General features: G+C 55.6%; 2 protein-coding genes and 1 non-coding gene across 6 annotated transcripts; all 3 read right to left on the minus strand.

Moving 5' to 3' along the window:
* Nucleotides 1–887: 887 nt before the first annotated feature.
* On the minus strand, nucleotides 888–7,708 carry LOC102401048 (caspase-14). 3 transcript variants are annotated; one of them, XM_025275746.2, is made up of 11 exons: nucleotides 7,384–7,708; nucleotides 7,164–7,304; nucleotides 6,873–7,068; nucleotides 6,672–6,760; nucleotides 5,652–5,762; nucleotides 5,350–5,517; nucleotides 4,560–4,782; nucleotides 4,122–4,238; nucleotides 3,655–3,729; nucleotides 3,057–3,160; nucleotides 888–2,342 (listed from the first exon to the last, which is right to left on the minus strand). In XM_025275746.2, the coding sequence occupies exons 1-11, from the start codon at nucleotides 7,456–7,458 to the stop codon at nucleotides 2,337–2,339; spliced, it is 1,305 nt and encodes a 434-aa protein (XP_025131531.1). In that variant the 5' UTR covers nucleotides 7,459–7,708; the 3' UTR covers nucleotides 888–2,336. The 3 variants fall into 3 exon arrangements, with proteins under 3 accessions (XP_025131531.1, XP_006072409.1, XP_044791742.1); XM_006072347.3 differs by having other exon boundaries at nucleotides 888–2,450; nucleotides 7,384–7,703; XM_044935807.1 differs by lacking the exon at nucleotides 5,350–5,517 and having other exon boundaries at nucleotides 888–2,450; nucleotides 7,384–7,704.
* On the minus strand, nucleotides 1,550–1,622 carry TRNAR-CCG. The gene has a single exon. It is a non-coding gene; the product is annotated as a tRNA-Arg (tRNA).
* A 936-nt stretch (nucleotides 7,709–8,644) lies between the features above and the next one.
* On the minus strand, nucleotides 8,645–14,665 carry ZNF213 (zinc finger protein 213). 2 transcript variants are annotated; one of them, XM_006072326.3, is made up of 6 exons: nucleotides 14,335–14,665; nucleotides 12,056–12,555; nucleotides 11,342–11,465; nucleotides 10,837–10,901; nucleotides 10,508–10,631; nucleotides 8,645–10,181 (listed from the first exon to the last, which is right to left on the minus strand). In XM_006072326.3, exons 2-6 carry the CDS (start codon nucleotides 12,452–12,454, stop codon nucleotides 9,523–9,525), a joined length of 1,371 nt encoding a protein of 456 aa, XP_006072388.2. In that variant the 5' UTR covers nucleotides 12,455–12,555; nucleotides 14,335–14,665; the 3' UTR covers nucleotides 8,645–9,522. The 2 variants fall into 2 exon arrangements, with proteins under 2 accessions (XP_006072388.2, XP_025131532.1); XM_025275747.2 differs by lacking the exon at nucleotides 14,335–14,665 and adding an exon at nucleotides 13,533–13,574.
* Between the last annotated feature and the right edge of the window lie 4,726 nt (nucleotides 14,666–19,391).

Raw genomic sequence — 19,391 nt, forward strand, 5'->3', positions numbered from 1 at the left:
CCAGAAGTGGGGTCGGGGGAGGCGCGAGCGGAATTAGATGAAGGTAGTCAAAAGGTACAAACTTCCAGCTATAAGGAAGTACTAGAGATGCAGTGTACAACATAATAAAGATAATTAACACTGCTGTGTTAGAAGAGCTCATCTTTAGAGTTAAGAGAGTAAACCCCGAGTTCTCATCACAAGGATGATGGATGATCACTAAATCATGATTGTGATAATGATTGTGATGTATGTAAATTGAATCATTATGTTGTACACCTTAAACTTATACAGTGCTGTATGTCAATTACATCTCAGTAAAAGTGGGGGAAATAATTACAATGTTTATTCTAGTGAAACTTCTCTTCTTTTTATTTATGAGTCATTAGCACACCACTGAAACATCCCGAAACTGATAAAGGAGACAGTGACACTCCCCATGACCTCAAGATTACTTGCGCCCTCCATTGGGGTATAGGCTCAGCTGCCATTCCCCCACCGTCCTCCTTGGGGGGAGAAGGTCCCATCGCCTTGGTCATTCCACTTAGCCAGAAATTCCTTGGCGAGAACTTGGTTCCTCAGGGACGGTCATTTTTTCTGGGTAAAATGATGGTTCAATCCTGGGCATATTCTTTACATTAAAATTTTAAATATACATTCACACTAATCGACTCTTGAGAGTCCCTTGGACTGCAAGGAGATCCAACCAGTCCATACTAAAGGAGATCAGCCCTGGGATGTCTTTGGAAGGAATGATCCTAAAGCTGAAACTCCAGTACTTTGGCCACCTCATGCGAAGAGTTGACTCATTGGAAAAAAAAAACTCTGATGCTGGGAGGGATTGGGGGCAGGAGAAGAAGGGGACGACAGAGGATGAGATGGCTGGATGGCATCACTCACTGGATGGACGTGAGTCTCAGTGAACTCCGGGAGTTGGTGATGGACAGGGAGGCCTGGTGTGCTGCAATTCATGGGGTCGCAGAGTCGGACACGACTGAGCGATTGAACTGAACTGAATCATTTAAGGGTATATTCACTGCAAGAAATCGAAATAATCTATTATAATTAAAAAAAATTTTAGTGTTTAACTATATGCGTAACATTAGATTTGCCATTTTGACCATTTTTAGTGTACATTTTAGTGGCATCAGTTACATTTACTGTATTGCGCAACCACATCACTACTATTTCCAAAACTTTTTCATCACAATAATCTTTTATATTTTTAAATGCCCCTGACCCCTTGAGGGTGGGCCACCCCGCAAAAGTCCAACCCCTCATCTGTCGCAGTTCTAGTCATCTGAACTATATTCATGCAGCCAGTCGCCCCTGGGCTCCTGGGACTCATGGCCGGGGTTCCAGGGTCAGCAGTCCGCCCGGGTTTGATCAGCGTGGGTCTCCCCACAGCGCCCAAGGGTTCACCCTGGGGTTCCAAGTCCCTAAGCAGCAGGGATGCATCTGAGGGGTAGGAGGGAGCGTGGCTGACAGCTCGAGGGTCCTAGGCTTGCGTAAGGAGCAGTTGGGAGACACGGAAAATTTTAAATCTAAGGAGGAAAACTGAACGCTGCAACGACCACGAAGGGACTCGAACCCTCAATCTTCTGATCCGGAATCAGACGCCTTATCCATTAGGCCACGCGGCCTTGCGAAGGATGGTCTCTCAGCTTTTCTCATAAACCTTTTGCAAGCGCCTGCGTAGTGCCGCCCCTAAGTGCGCATGCGCACACTGGCCCGGCGCCCCGCCCCCGGGGCTCCTGGTGAGCCGGGCTCTGAGCCCGCAGCTGGTCAGCGCGACTGAGCACCGCTGAGGTGGCCGTGCAACTCAGAGTTCGAGCCCGCGTGACGCTGCCCAAGCCCCTCCTGTCCCGAGGGCTCCTGATCTCTTCTCCCACGAGCCCCAGGCCCACGCTAGGGCGGGGCTGCCCGCCGCTCCCGCAGCCCCTTTGCTTCCCCTATCGCAGCACCACTAAACCTGCCATCCAACCCCGTCCGCGGCCCCAGCGTGCGGTGCAGGTGGGGTGGGGGTGCTGGGAGTGTGCTGTGGACCCTGGGCTGCCCCTTCCCAGGACATCCAGCGCCGCCTAGCCCACTTGGGGCTTTCTTAACCCCGTCTTCCCCGGGTGGGCCCAGCCTCCGAAATGCCCGGTGCTCCATACATCATCTCGCTTATTGTCCTAGTTCCCTGCGTGCGGGCGCTATTCACGTGTCCAGCGATCACCACGTTTATTCCATGCCAGCCGAGCCTCCTGTGTTACCGCGCCGTTTTTAGGAGAGGAAACCGAGGGGTGGACGTGGTCACTGGTGGTGCTGGTGTGCGGCCCCCCACTGTCAGCACTCCTGGGTGGCCGCAGGCGCGGTCAGACCTGCAGGCAGAGCCGGCGCCTCAGGGAGCTGTGGATCTCCAGACAGGCCTTGCGGCGCTCATCACAGTCGGGACCCAGCACGTCCAGCTCACACACCTGCCGATTGACCTGTGTGGACCACACTCAGTCTGTGTACAGGACGGCCAGGTTCCCGACGCCCGCGCCTAGCCTGGCACCCAGTGTCTTGTGAGGCCTGAAGTTTCAAGTGCTGCCTTGACTTCTTTGGGGCTCACAGGCCCCCTCGGTTTCCCCTGCTCTTGTTAGATGTGCCCCCCACCCAGCAGGGAAGGCCCCTCTCGCGGCTAGTTCCCCCACCAACCAGACCAGATGCCCTCCACCCCCTCTCTCATCCTGAAGGGCTTCAGTTCCGTGCCAACCTGTGAAATTAGTCCAACAAGTACCCCACATCCTGCATGTACAGGGCCTGTGTCTGCAGCCCGTGCTGGTTCTCTCTGCTCCCCAGGGCAACCCCGAGTGGCCTGCAGGGCCCAAGGTGGCCTTGTCCCCCAGCTGTGAGCACATGTGGCTAATAACTGCTGGCCGTGGCTCTGTCCAGTGCCCGGTGTTGTGTGTTCAACCATCTCATGTTTCTGAGGGCAAAGGACTTCTTCCCTCAGCAAAAGGATGACTAGGAGGTGAGCAGAACACTGGAGCTGAGAAAAAGGCTGAATCCAGCCCCTCTTCTCAGGCCACCCCCACTACCCCCCAACTCACCTCAGTCATCAGCTCCAGGAGGTCCGCCTTGGGGTCAGCTCTGAGGACCTCCACCAGCGTCTGGATAAAGTCTGAGCCCTTCTCATCCCGATAGGCCACACAGCCTAGGGCAGGCGACCAGGGCCAGAAGGTCACAATTGGTCCCCTCCCAGTTGCCTTCCAGTCCCCAGGGGTCTTTTGTTAGTGGAAGTGGGGGAAAGCACACAGGACTCCAGGGCTTGGGGTAGGGAGCAGCACCTTCTTGCTTCTGGATTAAGTTGTTGCTCAATGTTTGTGGAATGAGTATACCATGGATTCAATGTCTAAGAAACATTTACTGTGAACCCACTATGTGCCAGGCCCTGAGGCAGACACAACTGTCCTGCCCTCATGGACCTTACAACCTAGAGGAGAGGAGTCAAGTCGAGTGCTTAGCGTGCCAGCCCTCCGTTTGTGCTCTCCATGTTACTATTGTCACAAATAATAAATATGGAAGGAAGATGGCTTAACTGCAATGGGGCTGCACCCCAACAGCCAAGCCCCAGATATCCCTAACGCCACTTCAGATCTCTGGCCAGGAGGTTGGGCTCTGTGTAACTGGGTTTCATGATGACCTTACCTTCAGCGGCTGCATAGACCATCAGCACATCTGCTTGGTTAAGGCTCCCTGGAGTGGGGCCCCTGGAGGACCTGCCTGCAAGAGAGACCAACACCTTTTACCCAGCATCCCGGGACTCCACCTGCCCCGAGGGCCCCCTCAAGTCCGGCTCAAGGGCACACAAAGCAGTAGAAAGAGTGCCAGGCAGGAAAGACAGATCCGGTTTCAAATCTCAGCCCTGCCACTTACCAGCTGTGTGACCTGAGAAGAGCTATTTTCCTTTCCTGTCTCCAGGGCTGTTTCGGGCTCAAGTAGAGGGAAAAACTCTCAATTTTCAAAAGTCCTTACCCTTTAGAAAGGTTTCCCTTTCTGTCCTCTTGGCAAAGAGAGGACGGAGGTGGCAGCAGGATCCCAGCTCCAAGCCCCAGAAATGCCCTCTGGCAGCTTTACCACCAACCCTACCCAAGCCCTCCAGTAGGCAGACCCACCTTGCACATCAGTACAGACGTGGAGGACATCGGCCTGGGAGGGGGTGGCTGGTGGTGCCCGCAGCCAGCGTCTGAACCAGGGGAGAGCTGCAGGTCCCATGCCCGCATCCCTGTGCCCTGGGGACGGAGGGGACAGTCAGGTCCTTTCACTCAGAAGACACCCCAGGGTGCTTCCAGGGTTCTAGCCCCCAACCTCCAGAGCTTCTGGGCCAGCCTGCCAGGCTGGAAACACTCAGAGCACTGAATGACATGTGCTGAAGGTGAAGGCTCAGGTTCATGGACATGATCTCTAGGAGAGGCTGGGAGGCGGGAAGGAGAACGGGAGCGCTCAGGCTTTCTGGAGGAGGTGAACAGCAAGTCCTGGGAGGCTGAGCGCAGGATGAGGAGAGGAAGGACAGCAGGAGGCAGGCCTCCAGGGCGGACCCGGGGCCTGCTCACCCCCACGGCAAGCCTGAAACAGGAAGATCTTGGGGCAGCCCCGCAGCGCCCCGCAGTGGCTCAGCTCCTGCACAAGCACTTCCAGCTGCCTCTCTTGCCCGTCAGCCCCCAGGAGCTTCCCCTGAGGGCCCCCGTGGGCCATGAGGGCCACAAGGGCACAGCTCACGGGGCCCCTGTGGGCGTCCAGCTGCTTCCTGAACTGCGCCATCTCCTCCTGGAAAGCCTGGGAGGGGGGGATGAGATCAGGCCTGGGCCAGTGTCATTGCCTCCCTAGTACTTGGTGTCCCCCTCCTGGGTGGTTTCTGTAGCCCTCAGCCCACACTATCTCCCACCTCCTGCCAGCCTCAGGCCCAGGGAGAGCAAGACCGTTTTCTAACCAACCCCCTTGCTGCAAAGCCCGGCATGGCCTCATTGGAGGTGATGTGGATCCAGCTTCCTGCAGCTGGTCCTCTGATTGCCACGGAGAAGTTGCACCAAAAAGTTAAGGGCCATGAGGGGAGAGCAGTGAGCTGACAGCTGTCTGGGAAGGAACCAGAGACCCTCCCAGGAAAAGCCTGAGGGTTCATCTAGAGCCTTGAGCAGGGGCCAGCGTGGGAGGTGGCAGCGGCCCGGGAGACTGGACTTCCAGGGGCAGGGAAGTGGGTTCGCATAGATGCATGCATGCAACAGGGAGGATGGGGGTGCATTTCCTGCCCAAGATTGGTGAGAGGCCCCGGAGAGAGTCCCCAGGGTCCGGGTGGGGGGTACCCTTCCTTCAGAGCACCTCCAGAGGTTCTGGGCTTCCCCTCACCTGGGCTGTAGGGTCTGTCCTCAGGGTGGTCTCGAAGCCCAGGGCCTGGCACAAGCTCCCCAGCGCCTCCACATCATGCTGGGCCCCTGGCCGGCCCTGGGTCACAGCCAGGAGGAGGGCGGCCCTGGCCCCGGACAGGTCATACTGAGCGCTGGGGCCGGGCTCTGGCTACAGACAGGGCTAAGTGGGTTCAACGCAGTCGGAGGACCTGCCGGCTCCTCACCCCCGCCCAGGTCTCCCCACGCCTCCATCCCATTCAGAACTGCTGCCATGTGGTTGGACCCCCGCCCTGCCCCCCTCACCTCGGGCCCCCAGGGCTCCACGTTCCCTAGGCACAGTGCCCCCCGCAAGGAGCTCCGAAGCACCGGGCAGTAGGCAGCCCCTGCGGACTCTTCAGCTGTCCTGGAGAAGACCTAGGGGCAGAGGACTCTTCAGGCAGCCACTCTGTGGGGGTGCAGTTATGGGGGTGCCCTGGCTCCAGGGCACAGCTTGGCCAGGCTCTTCGGGATCCCCTGCCAGAATGGAGGGAGGAGGAGACAGGAAAGAAAAGGAAGGCCTAAGGGAGGTCCTAGTCAAGCTCAGGGTCACAGAATTGCAGGACATGGAGGGCCGCAGGGAGACAGTGGCCGAGCCATTAGCCACGCTGCTCCCCGGCCCAGCACAGAGGCGGGGTGCTCCCAGAGCGGGCCAGGGCCCACCCGGGAAGGCCTGTGGGGTGGGCGCCACCTAGGGAGAACTGTGGAGCAGAGCTGGGGCCCACCCTCACCTCTGGGGTCAGCCAATGACCACCTGCTGCCCAGTGAGAACTTCGGGCCTCAAGACCAGACCTGATCCCTAGGGACCCTGATGTCTGATGAGACCGTCACGGCCGGGTGAGTGTGAACAGGGGTGGATGGGAATTCAAGCATCCACCGTTGGGTGATGAGGGGCACAGCTGACGCCTGGAGAGTCTGTGCCAGGCTGGGATGACCGGGGGCAGGGAGGGTGCAGGGGGAGGCGGGACTCCAAGCAGAGGAGCAGCCTGGGCAAAGGCACAGAGCTGAGCAGATGCTGGAAAACCTGGGGTGCCCTCAGTGGGTTGAGGACAGGCATGGGAGGGGACGGGAGGCGAGGCTTAGAGGCTGATGCCCATGTGTAGACAACAAGCCTTATTGTGGCATGAGTGGGGGTAATGGATTCAGGTGGGGATGAGATCGGGCCTCAGCCAGGGTCACAGCCTCCCCAGTACCTGGCAGCCCTCCCTCTGGGTGGTTTCTCTGGCACCCTAGAGAACACATCGGCATCGTCCTCCCCTTCCCAGGACGCCCCTCCTGGGCCTTCACCTCCGTTAGCAGCTGCAGCAGTGACCAGTGAGGACGGCGGCCGCAGAGCTCGCCCAGGCTGGCGAGGAAGGCCCCAGGCGCGGGGACAGCTGGGTGGAGAAGCAGCGGCACATGGGCCTGGAGGGAGGGTCTCGGCCCTCCTGCCCACCCCACCCCCACTCTGTCCGGCCCCCCACCCGGGGGCTCAGCCGGCCCACTCACCCCCGGGAGCACTGGAGAGCAGCAGGAAGACCTTGGGGCGGCCCCACAGGGCCTTGCAGCGGCTCAGCTCCCGGACCAGCTGCTGCGACTGCCTCAGCTGCCAGGGGCGGGCCACCAAGGCCACGAAAGCACAACCCACCGAGCCCCCATGGGCATCCAGCTGCTCCCGGAACCTTGTCAGCTCCCCACGGAAGCCCTGGGGCAGGAGCGAGTGCCAGCCTGAGTGCAGGGAAGCCCCAGGCGGGGCTGAGGGCAGAGGTCGGGGGCGGGGGGGCGCAGGTGAGGGCTCACCTGGACGGAGGCCTCCTGCCTCCGGCAGCTCTCAAAGCCCAGGGTCTGGAACACACCCTCCAGGACAGCGACCGTAGAGGCTGACACCTCAGGGCTGCAGAGGGCCAGGGCCACCCTTGGACCCTTCATGCTGTACTTACCCTGGGGAGGCAAGGCCAGAGTTGGACCGGGGTGGGGCTCAACCGGGAGGCAGCGATGGGCGAGGCCAGACAGCACCTACCTTTCTTCCCAGGCTCTCCTGAGCATCGGCCACCTGCGAGGCCACCTGCAGGGTCCCAGCCACCAAGAAAGCCATGGGGATGATGTCGGGGCTTCCTTCGAACAGCTTCAGTGCCAATGCTCTGGGTCCCAGGGCCTGGCCTCTCTCCGAGTCTTATCCCATCAGCTCTGTTTATGAGCGGAGCTGGACTCTGCCCCCTGCCCAGGAACCCTGGGTCCTGGATACCCCTAGGCCCTGCTCTGTTCCCTGGCTCCCATGGGCTACTTCCTGCCTGGCACTAACATACCCCCACCTGCGCCAGGAGACTGTGCCCAGACTATTCTTAGCTTCTGGCCCACCTGCTCTCTGATCTTGTTACACTCCAGTGTCTCCCTTCTGAGCCGCCACCAACACTGAAAAAATTCATGCCCTGCCCCCGCCACCCACCACCCCTACTCACTTATCAGGACACGTATTGGAGCCTGCCCACATAGCAACTGCCAGCCTGGGGGCATGGGGAGCAGCGAAGGGCACCGCCCCAGAGGCAGGAACCCCTGGCTGGACTCTGCTCTCCAGGGAGAGCCCCGCAGCTTCATTGGGGAAATGGGGTCCATCCAGCGACCTCGGGATGAAGCCTGGGTTACATGGGGGCCAGAGAGGCTGGCGCACAGACTGGGGGACAACACATCTTGTCTCGGCTCACCCCCACTGTCTCGCAGGTGGCCCCAAGGCCACCACCTGCTGAATTGGAAAGGACTTGGCAAGGTAGAAAGTGATCTCAGCACACACCCACCAGCTCCGCAGGAGCCCAGGCCCGGGCCAGGCAGGGGAGGGTCAGATGTGGAAGTCTGCTTGGTGTCCATTTCATCTCAGCAGTACTCGCTCCCTAGGGTCCAGCACAGCATCCAGGCAAGAGCATGAGCCCCTGCCCTGGCCAGTCACGGGCTCCGAGCTGTCTCATTTCAAGGGATAGAGCACGGGCCCCAGTGAAAACCCCAGCTCCCAGTTAGCCACCCACTCTCCTGCGGGGTAGGGAGGGGTGTGCCGGCTGTCCCACCCTGAGCTGTCCTCAGGCCGGGGCAGGTGCTAGTGGACACGGGGACGCCCCCGAGGCTCACGGCAGCCCCTGGGGCCCAGGCCACCCAGAAGCTGAGACGGTGGCCCCACCCGATGACGGTCCAGCACCATGTGCTACAGAACCACCAGGTCAGGAGGCCCAGGATGAATTCCAGGCCCCTCCACCCCCCACTCCCAACAGCCACCAAAAGAACAGACGCTTGGAGAAAGTTTCCATGTTTATTCTCACCTTTCTGCTGCCCTTCTAAGGCCAGCTGGGCCAGCTCCTTGGGAGGGCCTGTGGTCAGTCCCTGTGAATGCCCTTTTGCAGGGACTGCAATGCCTCAGGAGTCAGCAACAGCGTGCCGACAGAGCACTAGCATCAAGTACCGTAAACCCCGAGACTCGAGGGGGTGGGGGGCAGTGGGGGCAGCCGGCCTCAGCCGGCCCTGTTCTTTGTCTGCAGTTGGCCTCTGTCCCTGGAGCCCACGCCGCCCTCCCCAGCTGGTGGAGGGTGACTCTCGGGAACTCAGCTTGGGGCAGGTTGGCTGAGAGCAGAGGCGGGCAGCTTCTGGGCCGCTGGGACAGGCCAGAGCGGCCGGTGCCTGGACATGGAAAGGGGTGGAGGCCAGCAAGCCTCTGAGCCCAGGATTCACATCTTCACAGGTGTGGGCCGACCCCTCCTCTAACCCCGACCCCAGCAGCACCCTGAGGCTTAGCCTCCCTCCCACAGGAAGTCACAGGATGGCAGGACAGAAGGCCTGGCCCATGGACCCAGCCCAGAGGCTGGGAGCAAAGAGCCACGGGGCCAAGTAGGGCTGAGGAGGGCTCTGGGATGGGGACTCCAGGCCCTGCCCGAGTCCTGACTTCCCTGTGTGCCAGCCTCTCCCCCGTGCTCAGGCCACCCGCCTGCAATGTGCTGGGGCTCCAGGAAACGAGGGGCAAGAAAAACCTTGGAGCATTAGAAGTCTGGCAGTTAGGTCACGGAGGACTCCACGCCCCGAGGCATCAGCCAGGGTCCCAGGAGGGCAGGGCCGCCGGGTTCCATGAGTGGGAAGCTGCACTGGGATGGTGGATTCGGGTGGGTGGGTGCCGCTCCCGCCCTCAACCCACAGGCTGGGCCATCTTGGCGTGCAGGCTCTGGTGGGCGATGAGGTGGGCGCGCTGCTTGAAGCTCTTGTCGCACTCGCCGCAGCCGAAGGGCCGCTCGCCCGTGTGCACGCGCCGGTGGTCCAGCAGGTAGGAGCGCAGTGAAAAGCTCTTGCCGCAGTCGCTGCAGCCAAAGGGCTTCTCGCCCGTGTGGATGCGCTGGTGGTCAGCCAGGTAGGCGCTGCGGCTGAAGCTCTTGCCGCACTGGGTGCAGGAGAAGGGTTTCTGGCCCGTGTGCACGCCCTGGTGGCGCACCAGGTCCGAGGAGCTGCGGAAACTCTTGTCGCACTCCTGGCACTTGTGCGGCTTCTCGCCCGTGTGCGTGCGCTGGTGGCGCGCCAGGTCGGAGCCCCAGCGGAAGCGCTTGCCGCACTGGCCGCAGCTGTGCGGCTTCTCGGCCGCCAGGTCCCGGAGCTGCCGCCGGCGCGTGGGCGGCCGGCCCCGCCGTGCCCCCACCACCCGCCCCCGGGGCGCCCCCGGCCGGGCCCCACCCTCCCAGGCCTCGGCCTCCTCTGGCCTCCAGGACGCGGTCTCGTCGCCAGCAGCCTGGTCCGGGAGCGCCGTCACCACCTCCTCCAGCCGGGACTTCTCACAGTGGCTCCTGCGCCCCAAACCTGCAAGGGGTAGTAGGCAGCCTCCTAAGTGCCACGCGGTTCAGGGGCCACAGAGGAGGGGAGCAGGAACGGGGCTCCGGGCTAGCGCTGGGCGCTCAGTCTGACAGCCCTGCGCTCCAGCAGACCAGCCTCCATGCAACGGGGACATGAGAACGACGGCAGAGAAACCGTTTGGAGCACCCAACGGGTTTGCCAGGATTCCGGAACAGAGGTATTTACTAACTACAGACCTAACCGATCTACCGCACCTTCCGCTTACTAACTACAGGCTTAAACAATCTATGCCTGGGATCCCACCCAGAGCCCCGGCTGTGCCCAATGCTTACCCAGGGCAACATTCCGAGAGTTCTCCCTTTTTATGTCCCAGAAGAGATCCCTCTGGGCAGGGTCCAGGGACCCCCATTCTTCCCGGGAGAAATAAAAGGGAATGTCTCCAAATGTCACAGGTCCCTAGAATGAGGTGAGGAAGCCCAGCTCAGAGTTGCCTTGCTCAGGACTCCCCAGGCAGGTATGGGTGGAGATAGGAAGGGCGCTGGGATGGGAACAGGATGGGTCCTGGCAGGAAAAGGATGGATGGAGGAGGCCTTGGTGAGAAGGAGAGATCCATTTCAGGGACTCATCAGGGTCAGAGGGGACAAAGGGACAGGTAACTCACCCCAGAGGCAAAGCAGGTATCTGTCGTCTCTCTGGTGCTCCCCTGTTTAAGAGCTGGAAGCTGGGCTGTGGGGAAGAATGGAGCCTCAGAGAGCCTGGCCCAGGCCGGCAGCAAGGGCTCTCACATGCTGTCTCTCTCTCTCACACACACACACACACACCCCCCACATGCCTTGCACGCACACACAGACACACACACACATAGACACATGCCATGCACACACCACACACACACCATATACCACACACACACCTTACACACACACGCCACACATAGACACATACCACAGAGACATACACACACCACACACACACGCCTTGCACACACAAAACACACCATACACACATGCCTTATACACATACACACCACATGCCTTGCACACACACACACATACACACACCCTGCCTTCCTGGAACAGAAACACCCTACCTGCTCCCCTTAGGGCAACACCCAAGAAGGACTCAGGCCCCTGACCAGCCACTCTGCCACCTTCAAGCTTACTCACCACCACGGCTGTGCGGCTCCCAGGGTACAGGTGGCCGGCTTTGTGTCCCCGCCCTCCAGGGAGGCCCCTGGGCCTGGGACCCCTGGACTGCAGCCTCAGGTTCCGCCCGCTCTGAGGGCACATCCTGTGCAGGAACCACAACACGCTCATCAGCATCGAGACCAGACCGGGGAGACAGAGTTTAATCCCTGGGAAGGAGACACAGGACACATTCCTCAGGAGGCTGGGGGTGGGCAAGGTGGTCAGCACGGAGCCCCCGGGGAGACCAGAAGACACTGGGCAGTGTTATCTGCCCGACCAAGCATGAGGCAAGGACCAGCCTCCAAAGGCCAGAATCAGAAAGCCACTTAGCAAGGGGCCGTGGTGGGAGACCTTCCTGTCAAGGGCAGGACCCCACTCCCAGGCAACACATCAGCATCTCCCCAGATGCCTCCCAAGAACACAAATAAACGTTTGCAGATCCTGTGCAGCTAAAAGCTGCTTTCTCGGAGCATGCGTCCTCTGGTCCTGCTGCTGCCCTCCAAAGTCACCAAAAAGAAACCAGATTCACTTGGACACACATTATGACAAGCTCCCGTGGACATCCCTCGGCTCTCCGTGTCCTTCCCAATCCCCCCCTCTGACCTATGGAGGGCTCCTCTCTAGGGAGACAGCCAAGTCTCCTCAGTTCACGTGCCATCCAGGTGCCCCCAAGGTGGAGGAGGGGCCCCTCACCTGTGACCAAGCTTTCACTGGCTGCTTCTGCAGGTCCTCCACCAAGGCGACAGCCTCCTCGCCACTGCCTGGGCACCGCTGGCACACCCAGTCCTGGACACCGATGGGCAGCACGCTCAAGAACTGCTCCAACACCAGGAGCTCCAGGATCTGCTCCTTGGTGCGCAGCTCGGGCCGCAGCCAGCGGCAGCAGAGCTCCCAGAGCTGGCTGAAGGCCTCGTGGGGCCCGCCCGCATCCCCATAGCAGAACTGCCGAAAGCGCCGGCGGCACGCCTCTGGGTCCCCGTGGTCCTCTGGCTGGGCAGGGTCCTGCTCCCAGGAGGAATCTTCTACCTTCACGATCAGAAGCCCTTCTCCCTCCTCAGGGGCTTGGTCCTGAGGTTCTGGGGGGGCTGCCATCGCCCTGGCCTAGGGCTCAGGGCCAGTCAGCCTCAGCCTGGGTCTTCAGTCTCCCAGAGGGTTCCCCAGTGGCAGCGGGGCTGGCATCTGGACAGGCACTCCTGGGGAAAGAGCAAAAGAGTGTGTGTGTTGGGGGGCGTGGTATATGAGCAAGCACTGGCCTGGAAGGACGTCCAGGGGCTCTAGCTCCAATTCCTCCTGACCCTAGGGCCTTTTATCGACGCTCCTCTGATGTTTAGCTCATGCTTCTCTCTCTCTCTCTCCTCCCAGTACAGGTGCAAGGCCCCTTATCCTCAGTTCCCAAATCCCAAACTCCCAGGTTTTCACCACCTGGTCTACTGATGTGAGATGAGCATATTTATAATTCCCTTTTATCCCAGGTAATGTAAATGTTCATATGTTGTATGGCAGAAATATTACTGTATTTGTTCAGTTCATAAAAATTCATCAAGCTGAGCTCTTTTTTTTTTTAGTTCCACCAGTTTATTGCTACCAACCCATTTCCCACAATCCTCATGCAACGTGCTCAGTCATGTAACCCCATGGACTGCAGCCCGCCAGGCACCTCTGTCCATGGACCTTTCCAGGCAAGAATATTGGAGTGGGTTGCCATTTCCTTCTCCCAAGCTGAACTTCTGATGTATTTTCTGTATATTAGTCTTCAATTAAAAAAAAAAAATTCTTTTAACTGGGAATTTTGTGGCAGTTCAGTGGTTAGGACTTGATGCTTTCACTGCCAGGGACTTGAGTCCAATTGCTGGTTGAGGAATTAAGATTCTGCAAACTTTGTGGTGCTTCCAAAAAAAAAAATTTTTTTTAAACTAATGTTTTGATTACTGAGTGTTGTCCCAGATTCTCCTGGTAGTGTTATTGTTATACAATATATGTGCTGTATTACCTTTCTCAATCTGAAAACTTAATTCCAAAAGACAGACACCACCTGGAGCCATCCATTATCCATAGATACACATGAACATGACACATACTTATACCTTATTGCAACTCTACACGACAGTGAAACGTGTGTATTTTGGGTTTCTACAATTGCTTTTTTTTTAAGTAATTTTAATTATTTTACTTTTGGCTGCACCGGCTTTTCTCTAGTCGTGGAGACTGGTGGGGCTACTTTCTAGTTGCCCTGCGCAGGCTTCTCATTGAACTAGCTTCTCTTGTTGCCCAGAACAGGCTCTAGGGCACAGCGGCGACGCTGGTTGTGGCACGTGGGCTCAGGAGTTGTGGCGCACAGGCTTAATTGCTCTGCGGCCTGTGGGGTCTTCCTGGATTGGGGATCCAACCCATGTCTCCTGCACTGGCAGTCGAGGACTCTTCACCACTGAGCCACCAGGGAAGCCCTTTAATTGCTTTTTTGTTTCAAGGAAAAAAGTGATTATGAACCATTGTAATAAAAGGAGGGATTTAAACAATACAGTAATACATCAAAGAGAAATTCTTCCTTCCACATTGCAGCTGCTCCCCCATTAACAGTCTGACAGCTGACCTCCCAAATCTTTCCCGGAGCAATTACTGGAAATGTATCCACAGAAATGGGGGGAGGGAGAGGGGGGGAGTGCTTTGTGCGTGTTTTTACATAAATGAGTTCTTACTGCAACACGGTTTAGGAATCTGCCTTTCTACCTAATAATGCTTCTTCAGCAGCCACTCTAGGAGATTCTGCAGTACGGATATACTCGTTTCTTAATGAGTACCCATCCCAGCTGAGCGAGGCACTCAGATCGTTTCCAATTCTTTTCTACTATACGCGAAGCACGTCCTTTACTTTATTCTCCTACTCCTTAAAAAACCCCTGAAAGGTACGCTCTCCACGCTCATCCGCCAGTGACCGAGGAGGAGGCTCCGCTCGGAGAGAGCCAGGGACTCACCAGAGTCGCTCAGCAGGACTCGGCAGTCGGGAGCGCGGACCCGGCCGGAGCCCCGCCAGGGTCCCAGGAGCCTTGCCTGCCCGGAGATGAGAGGCGGAGGGGCGGGCGGCTGAAGCGACGCCCCAGGCTTTCCCCTCCGCACCTACAAGCGCTGCGCGGCCCCTTAGGCCTAAGCCTCCGGGGGATGGGCCGGGCCGCCCAGAGACCGGTACTAAACCTAAGGAGCCCGGCGGGCCGCGTCGCCGGTCCCGCCCCTCTCTAGACACACACCGCCCACAACCGCCCAGGCGATCCCAGTTTCCGCCGCCTGCTCCAGGTGCCGGAAGTTCGCGCGGGGCCCGCCGGGAAGCGACATAGCGCACGCGTCGAGGCACGCACTAAGCACTACACTCCCCAGGAGGCCGTTCTCCCACTATACCCGCCTTCTTTCTGACGGATGACCAATGAATGGGCAGAATTCCCAAGGATGGCCAATCAGAAGGCAGTGACCCATGCGCAGCCGCACCCATTCCCTCAGTCTGAGGAGACTCGCACTGTCTTCATCTCTCTTGGTTTTTCTGTTTGTTTGTTTTTCTTTCTTTTTTTTTTTTTTTTTTTGTGTGTGCTGCTCTGGCCCCTGAAGGGCGTAAAGGGGAAGCCAAGACTGGCCTGGTGGGCAGACATGGCTTATCCGAGCTACGAGTGGGACGCCAGCTCCGCCGGAAGGGATGCTCAGGCGCGGACTCTTCCGTCAGTCCTCGGCATTTCCCGCTCCAGGGTGGGTCGAGTACTGAGGGGACCGTGGTCCAGGAGCTGGAGCTCGGCGCTGGGAGACTCCTTTATAGCTTATAGGGTCCCGCCCAAGCCTTCATCTGCTCTTAGTGGATGCTTACTGTGGAAGCAGTTCAGTGAGGGGCGGGGGACCTCCGGCGGCGATTCTTTATCCCTGAGAGTCGACCAGGGTCTCTCAGCCGGACGCGGCCGTCGGCGACGCTCACCCCGAAGGACCCCCGCCCTCAGCCACCGATAGATTTGACTGAAGGACAGCGGGGCTCTCCGGGCTGGGGACAATCTGAAGCAGGGGGGCCGCATCGGAAAAGCTTTGTGCATCTGTCCGTGCTCCCACCCTCTTACTCGTTTTGGAGATCTGAGGCGCCAAAATCTTTTTCTGAAGTGGAAAATCCTTTCTTGTCTGGTTGTTGTTTGATTATGCAAGAATTGCATCCTTAGTGTAGGCAGGAAAATAAACTTGTCAAGGTATCCATATCCACAAAGCTAGCTTCCTCAGTCAGCTCACGTGGCACTCCATCAAAGTGGTTTTTCCTAACCCTATGTAAACAGCTCCTGCCCCCTACCTTCCCCCGCTGTTATGCCTCTGCCCTGCCTTATTTTTCTTCCTAACTTTTATCGCTACCTGATGTATCTGTATAATATTTAAATCCATTACTCGACTATAATTTTCATAAGATCAGACTTTTCATTGCTCTACTTCCATCACCTAAAATATTGTGCCCGGCACAATATTTGTTGAATAACTGAAGATAAAAATAACTGAAAGGATATCCAGTAAGGTCATTCAGAAATAAGCACTATTAATATTTCAGTGTTCTATGAATATTTCTAATGTATATCTGGAATCGTTCTATTTAAGTAATGTTTCGTTGGCTCAGAAGTCTATCGAAGGTATGTTTCCAAAGCAGCATTTATAAATAAAATCCATCTTGCAAGCTGCACAGTATTCCAAAGCAGGAAGGTTCCATATTCCAGTTAAAGTCTCTTACTCGTGGACACTTAGGTTGTTTCCATTTTCCCGTATTTGTAGATCTTTACTGCATACACCTTTCTGTATTTGTTCGAACAACTTACTGGACGGGAGGAGCCCAGTCTGTTCTATTGAGACTGATGACGTGGATGTTATTGGGTCCCTCGCCGCCCCCTACTGGCCCCAGTGGGGAACGGCACAGGAGATTTTTTTGCATTGTGGCCTTAGTGTTCTTCCAACGCCCTCTCCTGACAAAGACGAGCATCTAATTGGCTGGCGAAGGAGAAACGGCTAAGAATCTGGCTCCATTATCACAAAGAAGGACCAAAAGGGTTTATTGGGGGGGTCTGAGAGACAATAAATTAATAGCCGACACACCTACCAAATACTCTATTGGGCATTGCTGGTAGTTGGTAAATTATTCGTATGTAATTATATTGAAGTTGACCATCTTATTGCATTTTCTTTTCCTTCTGATAGTTTTAGTTTATTTTTCTAGCTAGAAAATATAAATATATATTGTAAAGAGTAAAATTTTTCTTTCCAGAAAAGTTATATTCATGTCTAGAATTTGTACTTATTATTTTTCTTTGTCTTATAGCATTGTCCAGAACTCCCAAAGTGTTAAAAATCAGGACAGGGACTTCCCTTTGGTTGGGTAAACCTCTGGACTTCCAATGCAGTGAGCCGATGTTCAAAATCTCTGGTCAGGGAACTAGATCTCACATGACACAACTAAGATCCTGGTGCAGCTACAAATAATAAATGAATGAATAAAAAGAAATAAATATTGAAAAAATTCAGGACAGCAGGCATCATTGGCTTGGGTAATGAAAATACATTTTGTTTGTCTCTGATATATATCCATGCTTGTATTATGGAGCATCTATTCTCATCTGAAGAAGAAAGACCTAGTGGTTCCTCAGTATCAGTTTTCCCTTTCAATAGTAAGTTTTCAGTGGGCATATGGCCCTTAAAAATAAAGAATATGTATTTCCCAGTCTACTGCATTGAAGTATGGCCATGTATTTATACTGAAGACAATGATACATGAGCAGATGTGCTGTATGTATCTTACTAGAAAGGGGTTCTGTCTTCCTATTCTCTCTTCCCCAACTGCTAGCAGGAATTTGGACATGGGGGCATGGACCATGCAGATGACACTAACCCTATGGGTGTCAAAGCAAGAAGGTGGAAGTGCCTGGATTCCTGATAATTGTGGGTGGATTTATGCCCAGATGATGGTGTAAGAGAGAAACAGATACTGAAATTAAGCCACTCTTATTTTGGATCTCTATTTTAACCAGAATGTAAACCCCAACTAGCATTACTGCCTACTAAGAATTTATTCTTGCCTGGGAGATTACATGCACAGAGGAGCCTGGCAGGCTACAGTCCATGGGATCTCAAAGAGTCGGACACAACTGAGTACACGCATGCACACACAGAGTGCACTTTATGCAGGGGTAGCTAATTTCCTCACCTAAAGTCTTTCCCCATCTCAAGCAAATAATGTTCAAATCCTTTGACCTGAGTCTCTCTTCTCACCCTGCCTACTGGAAAATTGACAATGGTTCTAGTGCCTTTCCTGTCAAATCTAAACCCAAGCTAAAATCAGATTTTCTCCCAGTCTTTAAAGAAAAATGGTAAAAATACATATTTTTTATTTTTATAATTTCCCTATGGGATACTGGATATTCAGAATTTCTATGTGATCTTGACTAAATCTTGATATTATGATTTTTCTAGGAAATCATCCCTTTCATCAACAATTTCAGATTTATTAACATGAAGTTGTACATAATATTCCCATTTGGTTAAAATTTTAAAAATTGGCACATATGGTTAAGTCCCACTGCTTGTTTGGGGTCAGTGAGGTGAGATTTTAATGGTGGTGGGGCAGCAGGCTTGGAGGAGTCTAGGTATCTACTGACTTTGTGGATTAGGGCTGCCGTGCCAGTCCTGCCATAAGCTATCTCCAGCCCACCTACAGGTGTTATCTTAAGAAATTCACTTCTGTCTTGTTTAAGATCATCTTTATTTTGGGTCTCTATTATTTGCAGTTGAACTGAATCCTGATTCATTACCTCATAGGGTTGTTATAAAGATTAAATAAATGAGAGAATACACATAGACCACTTAGCCTAATACTAACTTTTAACACAAGGAAACACTCAATAAAGAATGGTTATTCTCAGGGAATTATGCATCACCAGGAGCCTATCAAACGGTCATGCCACAGGAAAGAGGACTCATGCACGAGAGACAGCAGGAGTTAGGACCTCCCAGACATCTTTTCCACTTTCCCTGGAAGATTTGAGCCCAGCTTGTTCTGGTCAGTGGCCTGTTGGATCTTAATCATTAGGGCTCACCTGGAGCTTTGTTAGTTGAGAACAGAAAAACTGGCATTAGTTCCAGGAGGTGACAGGCACAAGCCACAGAGTCCTGCCTCTGCAACCCAGGCAGGAAGCCTGCCTGATCACACATCTCTGGATGGCCGAGGAGCATGAGAATGCGGACGCCACGGTAGGACCATCTTCAAGAACGCCCGTTCTCCACCCTTCACACAAGACACCAGGGAGAAATCGCAGGCCACAGCCTCTCTCAAGTCTCACCTTTCTAACCAACCCCCACCCCTCCCTTCCACTACTGGTGTCATTTCAACTCCTGGAACACCAATCTCTTCCTCAGGGCAGGGCTTTTATCCATTCTGTTCCCTTAGCTTGGAAGGTCCTACCCCCAAAGCCTGAACGTTCCTTCCTGGGAGGGGCCGTCTCCGACAACCAGTACCTAACATCCTCCCTTACTTCACCCGGTTCCATTCTTTCTGGCATCTGTCACTACTTGAAAGTAATGTATATGTCATTTATACGTTTACACTGCTTGTTAGTCTCCCTTACCAGAGCGGAACCCCTTGAGGGCACGGATCTTGTCTGGCTTTTGCATCGCTTATTCTTCGATATTTAGCAAAGGACCTGGAAGGCACGTTTTCATTTCGTATTTGAAAAATGAAGGAGTGAATGCAGCAAAGCCCCTATTTAACGTTTCCTCGCCCTTTACCATCCACCCCTGCGCGCCACTCATCACCACGTCCCCCCTCCAGCATGGACTGTCTCACTTTCCCCGGGTCCCAGCAAAAGAATCAAGGTCTTCTTCAGGCCGTTTCCACACCCGACTCTTCCAGGCAGCCCAGTTAGGCCCTGCTCTAAGGCTCAGCAGGTGTTAGTGTGCCGGCAGGAGGAGTCTGGGCTCTCGCTGAGCTCCTGTGCCGGGGCCACGACTCGCCGGCTACCGTGCACAGGCCAGCCATTACCAG

This window comes from Bubalus bubalis, chromosome 24 (assembly GCF_019923935.1).
Source record: "Bubalus bubalis isolate 160015118507 breed Murrah chromosome 24, NDDB_SH_1, whole genome shotgun sequence".
Taxonomy (NCBI): Eukaryota; Metazoa; Chordata; class Mammalia; order Artiodactyla; family Bovidae; genus Bubalus; species Bubalus bubalis.